The sequence below is a fragment of the Benincasa hispida genome, chromosome 9 (assembly GCF_027475165.1).
Source record: "Benincasa hispida cultivar pf3 chromosome 9, pf3_genome.v1.1, whole genome shotgun sequence".
Lineage (NCBI taxonomy): Eukaryota > Viridiplantae > Streptophyta > Magnoliopsida > Cucurbitales > Cucurbitaceae > Benincasa > Benincasa hispida.
In genome coordinates this window covers 65,859,249-65,877,085 of record NC_143486.1, presented here as the reverse complement: position 1 = coordinate 65,877,085, position 17,837 = coordinate 65,859,249, and the positions used below count along the sequence as shown (strand labels likewise).

General features: G+C 33.5%; 1 protein-coding gene and 1 long non-coding RNA gene across 14 annotated transcripts; both read left to right on the top strand.

Annotated features, from left to right (window-relative positions):
- The first annotated feature begins 254 nt into the window (after nt 1-254).
- LOC120086295 (inositol-pentakisphosphate 2-kinase-like) lies at nt 255-5,433 on the top strand. 13 transcript variants are annotated; one of them, XR_016532119.1, is made up of 10 exons: nt 255-640; nt 723-844; nt 1,205-1,414; nt 1,658-1,805; nt 2,596-2,633; nt 2,747-2,857; nt 3,070-3,669; nt 3,862-4,241; nt 4,477-4,639; nt 4,947-5,433. XR_016532119.1 is itself a non-coding variant. In XM_039042859.2 (9 exons), the coding sequence occupies exons 2-8, from the start codon at nt 743-745 to the stop codon at nt 4,618-4,620; spliced, it is 1,353 nt and encodes a 450-aa protein (XP_038898787.1). In that variant the 5' UTR covers nt 255-640; nt 723-742; the 3' UTR covers nt 4,621-4,639; nt 4,947-5,433. The 13 variants fall into 13 exon arrangements, 6 of the variants coding, with proteins under 6 accessions (XP_038898787.1, XP_038898785.1, XP_038898788.1 ...); XR_016532116.1 differs by having other exon boundaries at nt 4,925-5,433; XR_016532118.1 differs by having other exon boundaries at nt 4,477-4,675; nt 4,925-5,433.
- Nucleotides 5,434-12,729: 7,296 nt separating this feature from the next.
- Nucleotides 12,730-15,165, top strand: LOC150034010 (uncharacterized). The gene is made up of 5 exons (XR_016532409.1): nt 12,730-13,084; nt 13,189-13,296; nt 13,386-13,544; nt 13,629-13,701; nt 14,996-15,165. It is a non-coding gene; the product is annotated as an uncharacterized LOC150034010 (long non-coding RNA).
- Nucleotides 15,166-17,837: the final 2,672 nt, after the last annotated feature.

The window sequence follows — 17,837 nt, the reverse complement described above, 5'->3', positions numbered from 1 at the left end:
AAAAATGAAATAAAAATCAAAATGAAGATCAAGATAGTTACTTTTTTTAAAGTACAAAAATTAAAATAAATAAAAATTGATAGTATAGGGACCTACAAAATAAACTAGGATTAAAAATAGAGGATCAAAATTAACCTTTTAGAAATACAGATATTAAAATAGTGTTTAAACACAATCTAAAAAGAAATTGATAATTATCTTAAAAGTAGGAAAGTTGTGAGAGCTATAAATATATAATTACTGAAAACTAAGTTATAAGTTTTATAAACAAATAATTGTGGGGGCAGCGGAAAGAAAAATGGAAGCGGGTACGCGTACGCAGCTGTTCGAATCGCCTTACACGTTTCTTCCGTATGATGAACGAGTCTTCGAGCTTTCTCGCAGAGTGAAACTATGGCTGCTCCAGTCTGCGCAAGCAATGCTTTCACTGTCATTTCGAAGTCCCAATTCGTTTGCAAGGCGATTTCATCCACACTGTAAAGCTCTCTCTTCCGGTGAAGGTCTCTGCCTGAACTTCTGCTCCGTAGTTCATTTTCTCAAAGCTGAGCGGCTGATCGGCCTTGACTCTTCTCAGTTGTTAGGGTTTTTTTTAACCGGACCTTGATTCTACTCAAAGCATTCTTGCCAAAGGTTTGATCAGGTGCATGGAGCTTCCGAATTCTCTTTCTCTTCTCTTCTATTTATTTTTTCTTTGATTTCATGTGTCCATTGTTTGAATTTAGACTGCAAGAGATTCTGCTGGATGGAAATCGTACTTGAGCAGAAAGATGCTGCTGATTGGACCTACAGAGGCGAAGGAGCTGTCAACCTCGTTCTCGCTTACACTGGATCTTCTCCTCTTTTTGTATGACTACCTTGCATCAATATCGTGTCCAAGGAGATCATCCTTTATTCTTATGTTTGAATTTCTTTTTCTCTCTCTCTCTAAAGTTTAATGGAAGAATCTCCTGAACAGTTTTCATCGTCTTTTTCATTATAAAGTATCATTTGCACTGGTCTATTTCTAGTCCTTTCTTTTTTCTTCCATAAGATCGTTTAGTACTCTGTTAAAATGTCCTCTCGTTGGAAAATTTCAAAAAATTTATGAATTGTTTTTGTATTCGTGTAAGACAATGAACTATCGATGAAAGTTTCTTTTTGCTTGAAATTGCATTTGCTTCAATCTACTGCTTGCCGCTTATCTCTATGCTAATTCTATTCTTAGCTTGGGAAAGTTATACGGATACAAAAGGCTCCAAGAAATGGATCACACGGCACGAGCGTGCGGAACCTAATGGCTTTGTCCGCGCATGAGCGTCTTCTGTGGAGAGATGTAGGGGACCTTGTTTCGTGCACAGATCGTGATGTTGTGTGTCAAATCTATGTGCAGCATGTAATGATCCCGTTATTGGATTCCAAACATGTTGATGCTGGGGTATGTTACTATATTCATTTAATGCTAATCTTGTTTATTGCGATAAGTTAATGGTACTTCATGTGAACCTTCAAAAGTTATATCTCAAACACAGCGATACATTTGTTGAGTTAATGGTAGTTCGTGTGAACCTCCGACAGTGATAATTCAAGAACGATTAATTCTTCACTGTAGAACAATTGAAGTCTTTCTAAGAAAACAAAATCAATGATTCTGACTGTGTATTCTCACCAACATTGGTAGGTCCATGTCCTTGTAACGAGAGAATTCCTAGAGACTATTGAGAAGAACATTCTTAGTCAGCGTCCTGCTTGGAGGGTTAGTGCAGGGCGAGTCAATATACATTGTGATTTTGTCCTCCTTCAATCTGACCATTCTATTTTTCCGCAAGGTAGAGTTTCCTCGAGCTCCCTTTAGCTATGCCTATTATCCTTCTACTGATATTAAACACGTTTAAAGATTAGCATATTATCATACAGACTTCTAACTTCTTTGTAACATAGTAAGTACATTATCAAGAAATTCTCTAGCTTACTAATCAACTAAAAATTCAGATGCAGAATATCCCATTGACTGTTTGCATGTTTCATGATTTATGGAGGTTTGCTTATGTGCTTCTTGCCATGGACTACCTCGCTGTATTACTTCAAGCATATGGGATTGTTGTGTGAATATTTACTTCTATTAGCAGGAAGCTTGTTCTGATGTCTACTGGTTTTTTGTAACTGATAAACACTCTCTGGAGCAAGGAACAGGAAGTATGCTTCAAATAGTTCATATAGTGTTATTTATTTAGAGATAAGTTAGAGAAAAAACAATGAACAACATGAATAAAAAGTTGGAAAATAGAAAAAGGAATCCAAGAAGAGGTAGGAGATTTTTTTATTACTTTTGAATGTAATTTACGATTAAAATTGCATAATTGCAATTGAGACAGTAACCTGGATCAACTCTCAAGAACTAATAATCATCTTATATGCAAGAAACTTTTTTTTCTTCTTGAAATTTATTTTTATTTATTAAAGAAACTTTGTTCTCAATTTTTTTTTTTTTTTTTTTTTTGTGTGTTATAACTGTTTCAACATTGTTAATTGACAAGCACTTATCTGGAAGTCTCTACTTAAGATGTAAAAGGCTTCATTCTATTAAATATTTACCAGCACACATTTCTTTGTTTTTAGGTGGTGAAGGTGAATTTTGCATATCTGTCGAGATAAAGGTGCACCTTAATGATTTTCATTTGTCCCATCTTCCCTCCCCCTCATGGTCTTTTTATCCACGGGAAGTGAAATTTCTATTAAATGCATGTTTTCATTTTTTTCCCCAAATCAGCCAAAATGGGGATGTCTTCCAACTTCAAGATTCATAAGCAAAAGAAATGCCATTAAGAAAAGTGTGACTCGTTTTAGGATGCACCAAGCATTGAAGTTGCAGAAAGGCGAGGTAATTTTGCACCTCTTTTTGCCGTCAATTATTTTTCTGTATTACTTAAAATGTGTGTCAGATCCCAATTCTACAATTCAGTGTCTGATTTTCTGCCTACCTCAAGTAAAAGAGCCTCTATAAGGCCATTAGTTGCTTTGCTTCTATGTAATTAATTGAGTGCTCTTCTGAAACGTCTTAAATTTTAACATGGCATCCAATTTATGCAACAGATATCAGAGTTAAGTGATTACGATCCTCTAGATTTGTTCTCTGGATCCCAGGACCGTATATATAAAGCAATCAAAGATCTCTTCTCTACCCCTCAGAATAATTTTCGTGTCTTCTTGAATGGTTCCCTAGTACTTGGGGCATCGGGTGGCTATGCTGTTGACACTAATTTAGCAATTGAGGAAGCATTTGAAGATGCTCTTCAATCTGTTATCCAGAGAGGAAATGGATTACGAACTATGACTTTTCTACAACTTGTTGCTGAGGCTGTATATAGATCTGGATGTTTGAATCGTCTTCTTGAGGTTCAAAAGCTTGACAGTTTTGACATAGAAGGGGCTATTCATGCGTACTATGACGTTATTTCTGAGCCCTGCCTGGTTTGTAGACACATGAACGATGATGAATGGTTGAACAGATGTGCCACATTACATTCTGCCCATCTTGATCAAAGCTTGGAGATTGTGAGGAACTATTTAATAGCTGCAACCGCTAAAGACTGTAGTTTGATGATCACATTTAGACCCTGGCACGTTGATTGTCCTGGCTCTACATATAACAGCATATTTGTAGAATCAACCAAGCAAACTTTTGACTACAAGGTATATGCACACTGAATTCATTTGTATCGTCTTTAGTATTAAAAGTTTCAAGTTAACTGCAAACTTCTAATTTATTTTAACTGTATATACACATGTATATACGTTTCGTTAGGCACTTTTTCTTAGCATTTGAAAACATTGAAATTCATGAAAACTTGCATTATTTACACTAAATTTCTAATTCCGATGCAGTGTGTATCAACTTCTCTTGTACTTTATCACTCTATTGTCTACTAGACTTGGTAAAATGGGAATTCTATTGAATACATTCCTCCGAGACTGATTTGTTTTCCGGTAAGGCAGCCCTATGATCTCAATAGAAATGCGTTGATAGAATCTCTGAACGTTGCTACTGGTAGTAAAGAGTTTCCTAGCAGCAGCCGTGACAGCAGCTGATAGTTGGACAGCTGAGTTCCTCGGTGGGTTCCTGTTGATTCTTCTCCAAACAGGAACCACCGATTTACAAATATCATTAACCACAGAATTTAGTGAGCGGCGCCAAATCTTTCTATGGATTGCTTCTTTCGCCTCTTTCGCCGTCAACGTGCATGTGTCTGATCTGTGATGAATAGGTATAGGTTGGATCACAAATGTCAAATGCACAGTGCTAATGTTTATTTATGAGTCTCCTTTTTATTATTGGTCTTGAAAGCCTAATGCTCATTTTCCTAATTTAATTGGAGTTCTTTTTAATTATTTATTTTTAATCCACGAACTTATCCATTGTCACACCTTTGATAAATAATACATGAACATAGTGATTTCCATGTGTTTTTCTTAACTCTATACCTGGTCTAAAATTTTTAGGTGAACTTCATAGACCTGGATCTGAAACCTTTTAAGAAGATGGAAGAATACTATGAACAAGACAATAAAATAGTTCGCAATTACACACAGATGTTTGTGACAGAGCTAGGGGCAGACAATTATTACAGGCCCGAAGGCTTGTGAATTTACAACACTTTGAAGGGTACTCGCCAAAGTTTGTGGCAATTCTTCTTTTCTGGCAAGCATGCATTGGACGTTTATTTATTTTACATATTATACTAGAGATTCATTGTGTTTTTCTACTTATTTTGCTGCTATTAGCAAAAAAAGAAAAAAATAAGAGAAAAAAAAAGGTTTTTGGTGCCATTGTCTTCGTCGATCTTCGATTCAACTATCTGGTCGTTGAGTTTTTTTACCAAAAGCTCCTTCATCAAGTAGTTGTTTCTTTCTGCATTGCTCATAATAGTTATTTGATGCTCTTATGCAGAGTTGGATGCTTTCTTTGGCAGATTGTCTGCTGTTTTATCTAGTCCACTGAAGAAGCATGCTTTTTTATCCCAATCTTCCCGACTGACAAAAGCATCTATGGAGTTCATGCGTGGCAAATGTCTCAGAACGATATTTGGGGTATGTATCAATATCATCTGATCGAAGTTCTTCTTTTATTTTATTTTATTTTTTTTAATAATAAATTTGAATTTGAATTTTAAGTAATGTATGTTAGAATCCACTATTGACTCTTTTGCCTAAAAATAAAAAAAGAAAGGAAAGTCTACAGGTTCCCTGTTCTGAAATTCATAAATGTGTAGTATATACTTTTATCATGGGGTTCTATGTAGAGTGATTTGGCGACCACTTCAAGGATAACCCTAGGAGAGTTTGTTTGGATTTTGGAATGGTCTATTACCAGGGATCTGTATGGGTCGTACATTGATTTGAACTGTCTATTTTATTTTTTAGATGCATTTCTGGGAAGGCTGTTAATTTTTTCTTGAACTGTTTGGTTCAATTTTATCGTTTTTCTGGCCGTTTTGTCATTTAAAACAATTATTTTTAAATTTATTCTAGATGCATAATCTAAATTATTTACTTCGAACATTGAAAAAAATGATTTGAAAAATAGAAATAAATAAATAAAGTTCATTGAAAGAAATTGGATATATATAATAGAAGGATGTGGCACCCTGAATCTGGCTTTACCGGTACTTTCGGCGGTAGCACATAACATATGCATGTATCCGTCATTTTAAATTTGGCTCAGTTTGTTAATCATATAAGGTGTGTTTGGGAGGTCGAGTTGGATATTATAGTCCGTGTTATAAAATGCATAGTTTTTGTAAAAAATAATAAATACAGAAAAATGAAGGATTTGAAATAATACTTTAATTAATTATAGGTTATAATAATTTAAAAATCAATTATTATAATTGAAGTCTTGAATATGGAGTGGATTGCAACTGCAAAAGCTAATACGTGCAACACGAAGTGAAGACAATCGCATAAGGGAAAAAATATTATATGGGTTTGCAAGATGACCCTTTTACTTAACGTCAATTCGCTAGATGACCCTACATTTATAATAATAATGAATTTGCAAGATGGCCCTAACAGCTTTGCTTTTGAAACTACTAAAAAAAAAGCCTCCTAGATTTTTACATAAAATTTCCTATATATTTAGTTGTAAATTAATTTACTGGATGGTATTGGAGAAGAAGGGGAGTTGTTTGAGGGCACCAATCAGATTCTCTTTCCTGCCTTATTATTATTTACTTATTTATTTATTTGTGTCGCCATAGTCTATTCTACACACTTGAAGTGGGTCCAAATGCTATAATTTTTTTTTGTTAGGAAATTGTTTGAGGGCACGAATCAGATTCTCTTTCCTGCCTTATTATTATTTACTTATTTATTTATTTGTGTCACCATAGTCTACTCTACACTTGAAATGGGGTGCAAATGCTATAAATTTTGTTTAGGAAATTGGGTCCTATAGCACAAATTATAGGAAAATTATCCATAGTTATCTAAGTTTTCACTTTTCAAAAGTAGTACGCTTTTTGAAAATTTGTTAAATTAATTTTTCTCAGTCCATTTAGAACGAGATTGATCATCGAGATTTGAAAATAAACTTTTTCTCACTTATTGTTCTAGACCTTGGTACAAATTATACATTGAGATTTTACAAAATTTTCTAAATATTATTAATTTTCACATTTTAAACCAAATCTTAAATATTTTCAAATTTTCTACTAAGTAAATTATCTTTATCAAATAGTATATCAAATATTTACGTAACTTTTTAAATCTATAGTCCAATTTCTGTTTCCACAACTATATGAATTTCAATTTACCAATTATCCAAGTGGTTTTCAAGTGGTTAATTTGTGATTTTTAAAATTTTAATTTTGCAAAAAATTAAATTAGATATGAGAAATATACAGAATCTCGGTGTTGATTTGTCCAAGATTAATATCGAGATTTTATATATCTGTCAAGTCTTAATTCTTCTTCTTTTTTTTTTTTTTGCAAAATTTAATCTTTCCCAAAAGGGCTTTCTACATGTATAACCTTAATTCTAGACTCGTATTACACTCGTCTTTAACATAATTTATTTAAAAAATAGGTTAATAGAATACAAATTTTCACTAAAGTTGCCATTTAGGCTTCATCCATGTTTTTTTTATAAAACAACATCCATGAGTAGAGTTGTTGGACACACAAAACAAGAATAAATGTATATGTATGTATGTATGTATATATATACTATGATATATATAATCGTTTATTTTATATAAACGATGATAGTTTTTGTATTTAGATTTCTTGTTTTGTTTTGTGATATATATGTTTATATCTATGTTCTATGTTGAACATCAAGTTCATCTGTGGTTTATATACTATGATACATATTTTTGTTGATATTCGATTACTTTGAATTTATGATATATGATATATACACGCTTGTATATATGTTTTAAAATTTATGTTATAAGGTATATTTAAAAATAACCATGAATATTTGAGTAGATATCAAATATATTTACCAGTATATTTCATATATTTTTTAGAATGTTTCCAAATCAATATGAAAAATGAGATGGTGTTTTATGTTAAGAATTGAATCAATCTCTAATTTATATACTGTGTTACATTTGATATATTTGTTAGAATATTTTCAAATAACTAACAAAATATTCTGAAGTATATTTTAAATAACTATTAATTCGAAAAAAGACAATATATGAAACCAACGAAAATAGAAAATAAATTTTCATTAAATGAATTCTCTCTCCAATTAAATTAAATAAAGAAAAAATCTCAACAAATAAATGCATTTTTTCTCTCCATTTGAAAATGTTAAAACATCATATTAAATGCATTTTCTCTCTCCATCATTAAGAAAGTTTCGTAAATAGGGAAATATATAAAAATTGGAAATAAAAATAATAAAAAGGGTAAATTGTCCAAAAATAATACTAAAAGTTTTTCTTTAAAAAATTCAAAGTTGTTTTATGTAAAACTCTCTTCCTGAAATTTAAAAATCAATGAGACCCATATACTTAATTGGGCTAAAGATTTGCAAAGTTACGTAAGCTTTGGTATAAGATTTGTGAAGATTATACAATATTTGGAAAAAATTAGCAGAATCCCTATTTAACGCGAGATGTACCAAGAAGGCCCAAAATAATTGATAAGTTAGAAAGAAGTTGATTTTTTTTTTAACTAAATCACGATGGTCGATTGCGCTTGGAATAGATCAAGAAAAAACTATTGTAATGAGTTTTCAGAAAACGTGGTAGTTTTGAAAAGTAGAAACTTGAGAATGTTATTGTCACACCCCCTCCCAGATTAACTCCTTTAACCTAGGAAGAGACGTGAGGATTTGATATTTACTGTACACTTGAACCCGCTCTACCTAAAAACAACTTGTATTTATGTAGAGAACAACATAAGTTAAATTATTATTTACTAAACAACCAACTTCAATATTGATACAAATAGTTTTACATGTCCCAATACAAACTAAACTTTAAGATACTGAAACTATGTAAGAAGATCAATCCTGTTGTAGACCTTGACTTCGTGTGGCAACCGAACTCCTTCGCTACTTGGGGGTGGGGGAAACAAATTTTTTTTTTTTTTTAAAAAAATGAGTTGTGAAGCTCAATGAGTGGTGGTTTAATACATATATAGAGTTTTCCTTTCAAAACATTTATAGAAACCATTTAAAACAATATAAATCAGCAATTAAGTATGGAGATATCTAAATAAGTTTTAAAACACGATCATCATTAGATAAAGCATATCAAAACAGTGGGATGACATGATCATAAATTTTCGCAAACATATTAGGGATAAAGTCCACAAAAATTCCATCCAAAATTTAGAAAACAACACCAAACTATGTATCCTATTTTTAATTCTCTACTGTGCACATGTCGACATTTTCTACCAGACATACTCGAGACATACTGACAATCCCAGCCAAATGCACATGAAGTACGTTTGACAATCCTAGCCAGATGCATGCGAGGTATGCTGACATTTTCCTGAAGGATATGTGAGTACCCATTGCAGAAAAAATCACGTCCTAATTTTAATTTTACATAACGTACAAAGAATATATGTGATGGAAGAAGAATACACTGGTCAATTAAGCATACATATATATATATATAAATTAAGAAGAAGAAAAGATTCAAAAAATGTACCTTCGAAGACTAGTCTCTTCACGATTTTCTCTCCAAAAACTTCGAACACGAACAATAAAAAAGCAACAAGTGTTAAAAAACAACAGATACCACCATTGGAGACCTCGGTATTCTTGAGGTAGAGTACCGTAAAGAGTCCGTGGACTTCTTTGAATAATTTGGAGAAAGAATGATTTTGTTTTGAGAGAAAACAAACTTTTCCAGAACCTCCAACAACTTCAATATTTTCAACACCTTACAACTCCAACACATTTTGGAGTATTTATAATAGTGCAAGTGGAAGATGAAATAACCTTTCTTTTCATCTTCCAAATAATAATGAGAAAATTTATTGAAGAAAATGAAAGGTTTATAAGTTATTTGAAGAAAATGAAAGGTCTATGTAATTAAAAAAAAATACATATAATTAAATAAAACTAATTTTCATTTAATTAATATATACTTTAATTAACAACATATTTTATATAATAAAAAACATACATGTAATTAAATAAAATTAATTTCTATTTCATATATATATACTTTAATTTAATATTATAAAAACAAATTCTCTCCATTATTTAATATCAATCAAATTCATATTAAGTTTGATATTTTCTCTCGAATCATATCTCATATAATTTTATATAAACAATTCCCTTAGTTACTTTGAACAATTCAAATCAATCCAAATTAATTTGATTCTCATTTTTATTCCAATTGAGCTAACGAGAGGACCATATGGACCTATTGTTTGAAGCTTTAATGATACTCGATTAATTAATCAAACTCTTTGATTAAATTAATCAACTTCTATTTATTGTCAGTCACTCTACTAAAACTGACAGTTGCATTTTTCACACTATGATATATTTCTACGTCCATTGGATATAACCAATCAACGGTGCGTTGACCCTTCACAAATTGCTTGTAAGTATAGCTGGGCCAAAATTATCGTTTTGCCTCTATAGTTACAGTCACACCCTTCTCTACATTATCCTCTTAATCTAAGAAGGGATGTGAGGACAACAATTTCTAACCTTTTTGTAACAACTACTATCCTACTAACTGCATAACCTGTATCCTTAGCACCTAACAACCTGATAAGCATTTCAATACTATAATTGTTCCAAGCATTATTCCATAACAACATGTTAACACAAGTGCTATTGATCTAAAAAATTCACATTCATTCACATTACAGTTAAACTAGTAACCGACATTATTATAATTATAATCCTCGTCACAGTATTTCTATCTAGACTCCATGATATGTACAGACAAAACCATTGTTGAACAGATATGGTGAACCACCTAAACATTATTTTCTGCAGAAAATCTTAGATAATGACTGATTGCAGATCTATTCGGCTTCAGGATGTCGACCACTACCTGGGGAATTAAGTATTTAAAAGAGTGAGCTTAAAATGCTCAATGAGTGACCATCTTAAATAAAACATGCTTTGAATCATAAATAACATGAACAAGTTGATCATTGAAATATTTATAAAATCGTAATCAGGGTTTTGGAAATGAAACTAGAATCGTAATAATACATTATGTAATGACCCTACATAAAACTCATTAGCATTTTCCTGGAGAACACCATTACTCCACTGCCTAAACATATGGGAGAGCCCATTTGCTCAATCCCTAATAACCTTAGTCGAGAAAGAGCCCTTTTGCTCGATCTCATCAACGTCAATAACATAATCATACGTGAACGTAGAGCTGAACTAGGTCCTGACCACCTTAACATACCTTCGGTGTCAAGGATCCTTAGCTTAATTGAAATCTGGGTACCTACCATACTTTAGTACAACATTGGAGTAGGATTCACACAAGGCATAAAACATTTATGCACATGACAGAATATACATTCATTTAAAACATTCCTCATAGTTTTATTATCATCGCATGGTGCCTTGTAAAACAATAAGCATGCTTAAAAAATTCCTTGATAAAACTTCATCATGCTATAAAACATGGCATAGGCTTACAGAACATGCTAAATTCATGAATAATTTCATCATTTGAAACATGGATCATGCGATCAACATTTCTTAAAAGCATGCGTCCACTAATGCATGATATGAAAACTTCATATAACCTGCCTATGTGATAGAAACATTCATTAAACATATCTTTGGAAAAACATTTATTAAAACTTGCCACTCACTCTCTTAAGCTACTTATCCAAGGGGTTTGTAAGCCTCTCCTACTTGCGTCTACCTTGTAATAAGAAGAGGTCCCTTGGTTAGTGTCATTAGCTCCCTTTTGAGCTTAACATAATACTTAACTTAACATTATCGCATATCATCATCGCATCATAACTGAGTTTATCACATCCTTTATAATGAACCACTTTACCCTTTTCTTGTATAGAGATTGGCTTCCCTCTCTATTGGGTGCTCTATGGTCGCAAGGACACCTTTCTATGCCTATGTGTCAACCAACCCTCACATGCCTTACTACACGCCTTTTTGCATTGTCGCGCTCCTTAACAAACCAGCTACTTGCTTAATCTTCGTATGATGCTGCCTGCTTATTCATCTATAACATTAACTTAGATTCAACCTTTAAAACCTCATAATTCTATTTTCAACTATTAATTAACTAAATTTCCTTTAGATAAACTTACTAAAAACTTCATAGCTCACTTACCTTGGAAATTGAGCATTAAATCCTTTTTGATTTAGCTGAAACTTTCTCAAAAATCCATCAACACCTTCAGAGCTTCAATAAGCACTCACACTTCTCTTAAGCGTAGGAAAATTTGGCAAAACAATCTCCTTCTTTGCTAAGTCTATTTATACTTAGGCTTACATGAAAAGTTTGCTTAATTAAATGCCACCTGACCCGTTAATCCTTAGTTAACCTTTTCTAATGCTATCACTTAGCCCACTAACAAATTATTAAAACTAAAATCCTTAACTTATTTTCATCGCATAGGGCTTGCGATCACTTGGGCTCCTTCGTCGTTTATTGCATAACCGGGCCATCTTGCACTGTCTGTTCTGCAAAATTCTTGGCAAGCCTTGTGTAAATAATCGACCCTCATCCATTTCCATAACCTACTTCGTACTTGGCTATTATTTTGGCCGCATGGTAATTAGAAGCTGATCGTATACCACTTTGCTTAGCTTTAGCCAATGTCATATTTGACCCTTAACTTAACTTCCTTCATAACCTTCCCTAAACCTCACGACCATACTTAGACATAATTCATTTTTCCATAAACGCTTGGCCACATCTCATCAGGAAGAATTGGTCGTATGAACTAGCATGACTTGTCACATACATTGAAATGGTTTCATTGCATGGACATCTCTGTTTTCCTTCTAAGTATTTATTCTTCTTCATTCAACCGAGAGCTTAACCTTCCATACTTAGAGTATTTTTTTGTCTTCTAAAGAACCCGAGTGTAACACCCCAAATTTTCACTTTTTATATAATTTCAGTAATTTTTTTATTGGAGGGTATTTTTGGAATTTTGGATTTTGAAGTATAAGTGCGGGAATTTAAGTGTTGAAGTGAAAATTATTCAATTTTGAAATTCAATTTGAAAATTAATGGCAGGAATTAATTTTCTTTTGAAAAGGAAAGGAAATAAATAGTATAAAGTGGATTAAGAAAATTATTTAAATGTAATTATATTATTTCCTTTTTAGTTATTATTATTATTATTTAAAAAAGAATAAAAAGAAACTCATCCCTTCTCCCCACGCAGAAAACCCTTCTTCCCCAAACTTTTTCCTCTTGCCGTTGTTGCCACCCTCGCTGCCCAGACCTACCTCGCCGTCGTCTCCCTCATTACCCAAACCGATCTCGCACCGCTCGCCAACCGGAGGATCCATCTGAGTCTCGCCACGCCGCCAGCCCAGCCGCTGACCTTCGCCAGTCACTGCCTCCCTTTGTCGCCATTCGTTGGATTTTGGCTTGTGGTGAAATTTTGGGTAAGATATGAGTCTTTTAGAATTTTCTTGAAGATTTTGGTTACTCAGTTGGCTTTGGCTAAAATTGTTAACACCCACTATGTTTGGGCCACATATTCAAGCAGTGAAGGAATTTTTAAGGTCGAAATGTGTTGTCAGGCATTGCGCAGGATTAAGTTGGGTTCGCAAACGGATTTGAGTTTGAAACTAATTTTGGACTCAGCAATATTTTGGTAAGTATATTAAGCCTTAGAAGGTTTGAATTAAAATGTTGTTGCTGGAATTTGTTTAAGGTTCTAACCATTATTATTGAATTTCTTAGATTATGGCATTGTTTGAGAGGTTGAAGACAATTTGGAACAAACTACACTTTGGGCTAAGTTTTGAGAAGTTTTGAATTTAGACGCGAACGACTTGAGTATGATTCCAACAAAATTTTGGTGTTAGAACTTTGAGGTGATCTTGGTCAAACCACTTTTGGGTAAGTTGTGCTGGTAATTTGGGAATGATTTAATGTTTAAAAATTGGGCTTAAAGGTTAAGATCTATTTTTGTCCATGTTCTAGGATCTCATTCAAAAGTTGTGGAAGGCTAGAAAGGAGTTTGTTCGCTTGACTTAACTTTTGGACTTTATTTGAGGTAAGTAATCTTACTACTGGAATCACTTTTGTGCTAGACGATACACTATAGATTTAACATTGAGGATCCTGTAGCAGTTTTCCTTCGAATAATTTTGATTGTTTTGAGGTTGGATGGACTGCTTATGAAGGATATATGAGCATGTGGTAATATATCGAAATATGATTACGTATGAGCTTGATTTGGAATTTTATGAGTTATATTAAATGATGATTGAGCATGACCCTCAAATTATGAGTTAAGTAGCACTCTTATTGGAGTGCCTTAAAGCTAGATGAGCATTAGACATTTGGTGATCTATATAGTTATGCGATTTATTATGAGAATGTGTAGACTGTATGATATATTACGAAATCCCGAATACTGTATTGTTTACATGATTTAGTGCATGAAAGTGATGTGCTACAGTTGATCCATTTAAAACTAGATTAAATACGTATATTGAGGTTAATTAACATGAAGTTGACGATGAGAATATTTTAGAGGATTCATGATTAGGTGAATGTTATATGTAATATGAAGTTAGATGCAATCTCCTTTCCTTTCCAGACTATGTGTCTGCATGAAAGTAATGCACGTCCAAGAGCGGCAGTACATGAAAGAGATGTACTAGGGTTGATGTGTATGAAAGTGATACATACCTAGAGAGTACTGGGGTGTATGAAAGAGGTACATACTCAGTGGGTTATGTGTATACAAAAGAGGTGTATGCCTACCCATGTGTACGAAAGAGGTACGCATCCCTACATTTATAGAGAGGATCTAGGGTGTACGAAAGAGGTACATACTCAGTGGGTTATGTGTATACAAAGAGGTGTATATATAACTAGATGTACGAAAGAGGTACATACTTAGTAGGTTAGGTGTATATGAAAGAGGTGTATACTTAACCAGGTGTACGAAAGAGGTACACCTTCAGTGGGTTATGTGTATACGAAAGAGGTGTATACGTAACCATGTGTACGAAAGAGGTACACATTCACATTAAGTGGGTTGATGTGTATACGAAAGAGTTGTATGCATAACCATACGTATGTAAGAGATTGTGTTTCCTTCGGGATTCACTAGAGGTTGTGGGTCCTACGGGACTTACTAGAGGTAGTGGACATACTTAACTACAGTAGGATAGAAATAAGTTTTTCATGTATATATGTGTCCCATGAGGACTAGAGCAGTTTATATGTTCCATCAGAGGTAGGCATCTAGAGGACATAGATGCCTAGCCTGACCCCAGTAGTGGGGTTACTTACTGAGTATTTTATACTCACCTTTTTTTTTAATGTTTATGTTTCAGGTAAGAGTAGGGACGCACCGACGAATGACAAGCGAAATTTGTGATCAAACCATTGGGACCAATTTTATGCTTCTGCTCATGAGATTTAAACTCCTTTTCATGTTTTTCTTAACTTTCAGTGTTGATGTTTAAAACTTACTATTTAGAATCGCTTCCAGATTTATTTATTATCATTTATGATTTATGGGTACCCTACTGTTGTTTTTAATATTTGAAATTAAATGCATAAGTCTTTTAAATTTACCTTATTTAATTAGCATTTATTTCACCACAACAGATTGTCATTTTAAGTTCCACGCATGCATGTATTTAATAACGGCCTAACTTAAGTCCTAGGGAGTCGGGTCGTTACACCGAGAGCCTACCTTTAACACTTAGAAATTTTTGTCTTCTTTAACAACACCTACATGCTCATCATATTTTCACAACATTACATATGATGCTATCATCACTTGTAAAGGCATTAAACATTTAATTAAGAGGGCTTAAACATAATTATTTAGTAAAACAAGCTTAGGGGTTTCAGTTGCATCTAACTCCTTAAGTACCACTAATCCTTCTAATGAATAATAAGCTATAGTCCAACTATGACCAAACCCCTCTCAGACCAGGAGAGGGTATGGCACCATGTTGTTCAAGCTCTAAAATCAGCTCTTAAGGGAGCAATTTATTTATAGTCTCTAACTGTAAAGAAGGAGTGAATTCCTTCTTTTGTAGTTGTGTTCCTAGCTCCCTAATTAGACAAATTCTCAAAATGGTAAGCATATTGAGTCGGTGAGATTGGCCACTCTCACCTATACAAATCAAAGGACCACCTTCATAGGTAGGGTTCACAACTCACTCGAGATTCAGGTCAAGTCATCTATGGTCATCCTGACAAAATGCAAGTCTCATCTATCATCGGTGTTATATAGAGAGACTATACATTTCGTGGTTTGGTCTTATATAAACTCTTAACATAGAACACCCCTACTCACATGCCTATATATGAATGATTAGGATTAGATCATTTGTAGTACTTTACAACAATTGTAACAACTACAAAGCAGATCGTATTTGTAGTGTCACTAGAATAAGGTACCTAGCCTTATTCATCTAGTATAGACCATTTAGGTTATCACTTAAACATGATTTTCCTGTATGTCTTTACAACATGATTAAGTTTAACCCTGGATCTTAGTCTATTGGTTTTTGTAGATAAATGCAACTAAATAATAAATAAAATACCTCTTTATTTTATTAGATAAATAAATTATTTATACAATACAATTACAACTACAAGACCCAAGAGACTTAGGGCATCAACCCCAACAATCTCTCACTTGCCCTAAAGCTAGTGGGGTGTACAAAATAAAGAACAAATAAGTATAAAGTACACAAAAACAAAAAACTAGGGAATATAATACGTGCTTAGTAATATCTCTCACTTGCGCTAGATAAAATAAGGCATGTCTCATAGACCTAGATTCTCCAAGTGACCCTCAAGCACCTTACTCGTAAGGGTCTTTGCAAACAAATCAACAATATTATGTGTTGAAGCTATCTGCGTGACAATCAGGTCTCCTCGATGCACAATATCTCGAATCAAGTGATACTTGCACTCAATATGTTTCCCACGCTTATGACTCCTAGGCTCTTTAGAATTAGCCACAACACCACTATTATCACAGTAAATGGTGATAGGTTTTGACATGTTTGGAACTACTTCCAATTGAGTCAAGAAATTCCTGAGCCAAACAACCTTCTTGATAGCTTTACAAGCTGTTACATATTTTGCCTCCATGATGGAATCAACAATGCGCCCTTGCTTGGTGCTTCGCCAGACTACAGCTCCTCCATTAAGAGTAAACACTGATCTTGAAGTGGATTTCCTAGAATCCCCATCAGTCTGAAAATCAAAGTCAATGTATCCTGTAAGGATAAAATCATTAAACTCATACACAAGTACGTAGTCCCTCGTTCTCATCAGATACATGAGGATGGTTTTAACGGTAGTCTAGTGATCTAATCCTGGATTAGATTGATATCTACTGACTATCCCCATTGCATAATAGATGTCAGGTCTTGTGCATAACATCGCATACATCAGGCTACCAACAGCTGATGCATAGGGGATCCATCTCATTTCCTCAATTTCTTGAGGTGTATTAGGATACTGTTTCTTAGACAAAGCAACTCCATGCCTAAAGGGTAGTAAGCCTCTTTTGGTGTTTTGCATTGAATACTTAACAATTATTTTGTCAATATATGATGCTTAGGACAAAGCTAGCGATTTGTTCTTACGATCTAAAAATCTGAATGCCTAGAATAAATTGCACCTCTCGCAAATCTTTTATTTGGAATTGGGCCGCTAGCCACTGTTTTACATCAATAAGTAGTCCTACATTTTTTCTAATGAGTAGGATATCATCTACATAAAGACTAAGAAAACTATTGAATTGTTGATAATTTTCTTGTAAGCACAAGGTTCATCAAACATTTTTATCAAAACCCTAAGACTTCATCGCAAAATCAAATCTTATGTTTCAAGATCGAGAAACTTGTTTCAGTCTATAAATGGACCGATTAAGCTTGCAAACCTTTTGCTCTTGACCTGGGTTATGAATCCCTTTGGCTGCTGTATATAAATGGTCTCCTCAAGATTGCCATTTAGAAAAGCAATATTAACGCCGATTTTCTAGATCTCATAGTCATATTGAAAGAAACCAAAGGTCCACAATAGAAATGGGGATCTTCGCAATTTCAATTTTATCACTGAATACAAAAAATTACATAACAAAAATTGTGCAATTAAAAAAAAAAAATTACAGCATGCAAAAAAAGGAAAAAGGGAGAAGATTAC

Bases quoted from the DNA above. Each gene is read 5' to 3' on its own strand.
- LOC120086295 (XM_039042859.2), top strand. From the start codon at position 743: ATGGAAATCGTACTTGAGCAGAAAGATGCTGCTGATTGGACCTACAGA. The intron at 1,415-1,657 runs GTATGTTACTAT...CAACATTGGTAG, and splicing joins CCAAACATGTTGATGCTGGG to GTCCATGTCCTTGTAACGAG. The intron at 2,858-3,069 runs GTAATTTTGCAC...TTTATGCAACAG, and splicing joins TGAAGTTGCAGAAAGGCGAG to ATATCAGAGTTAAGTGATTA.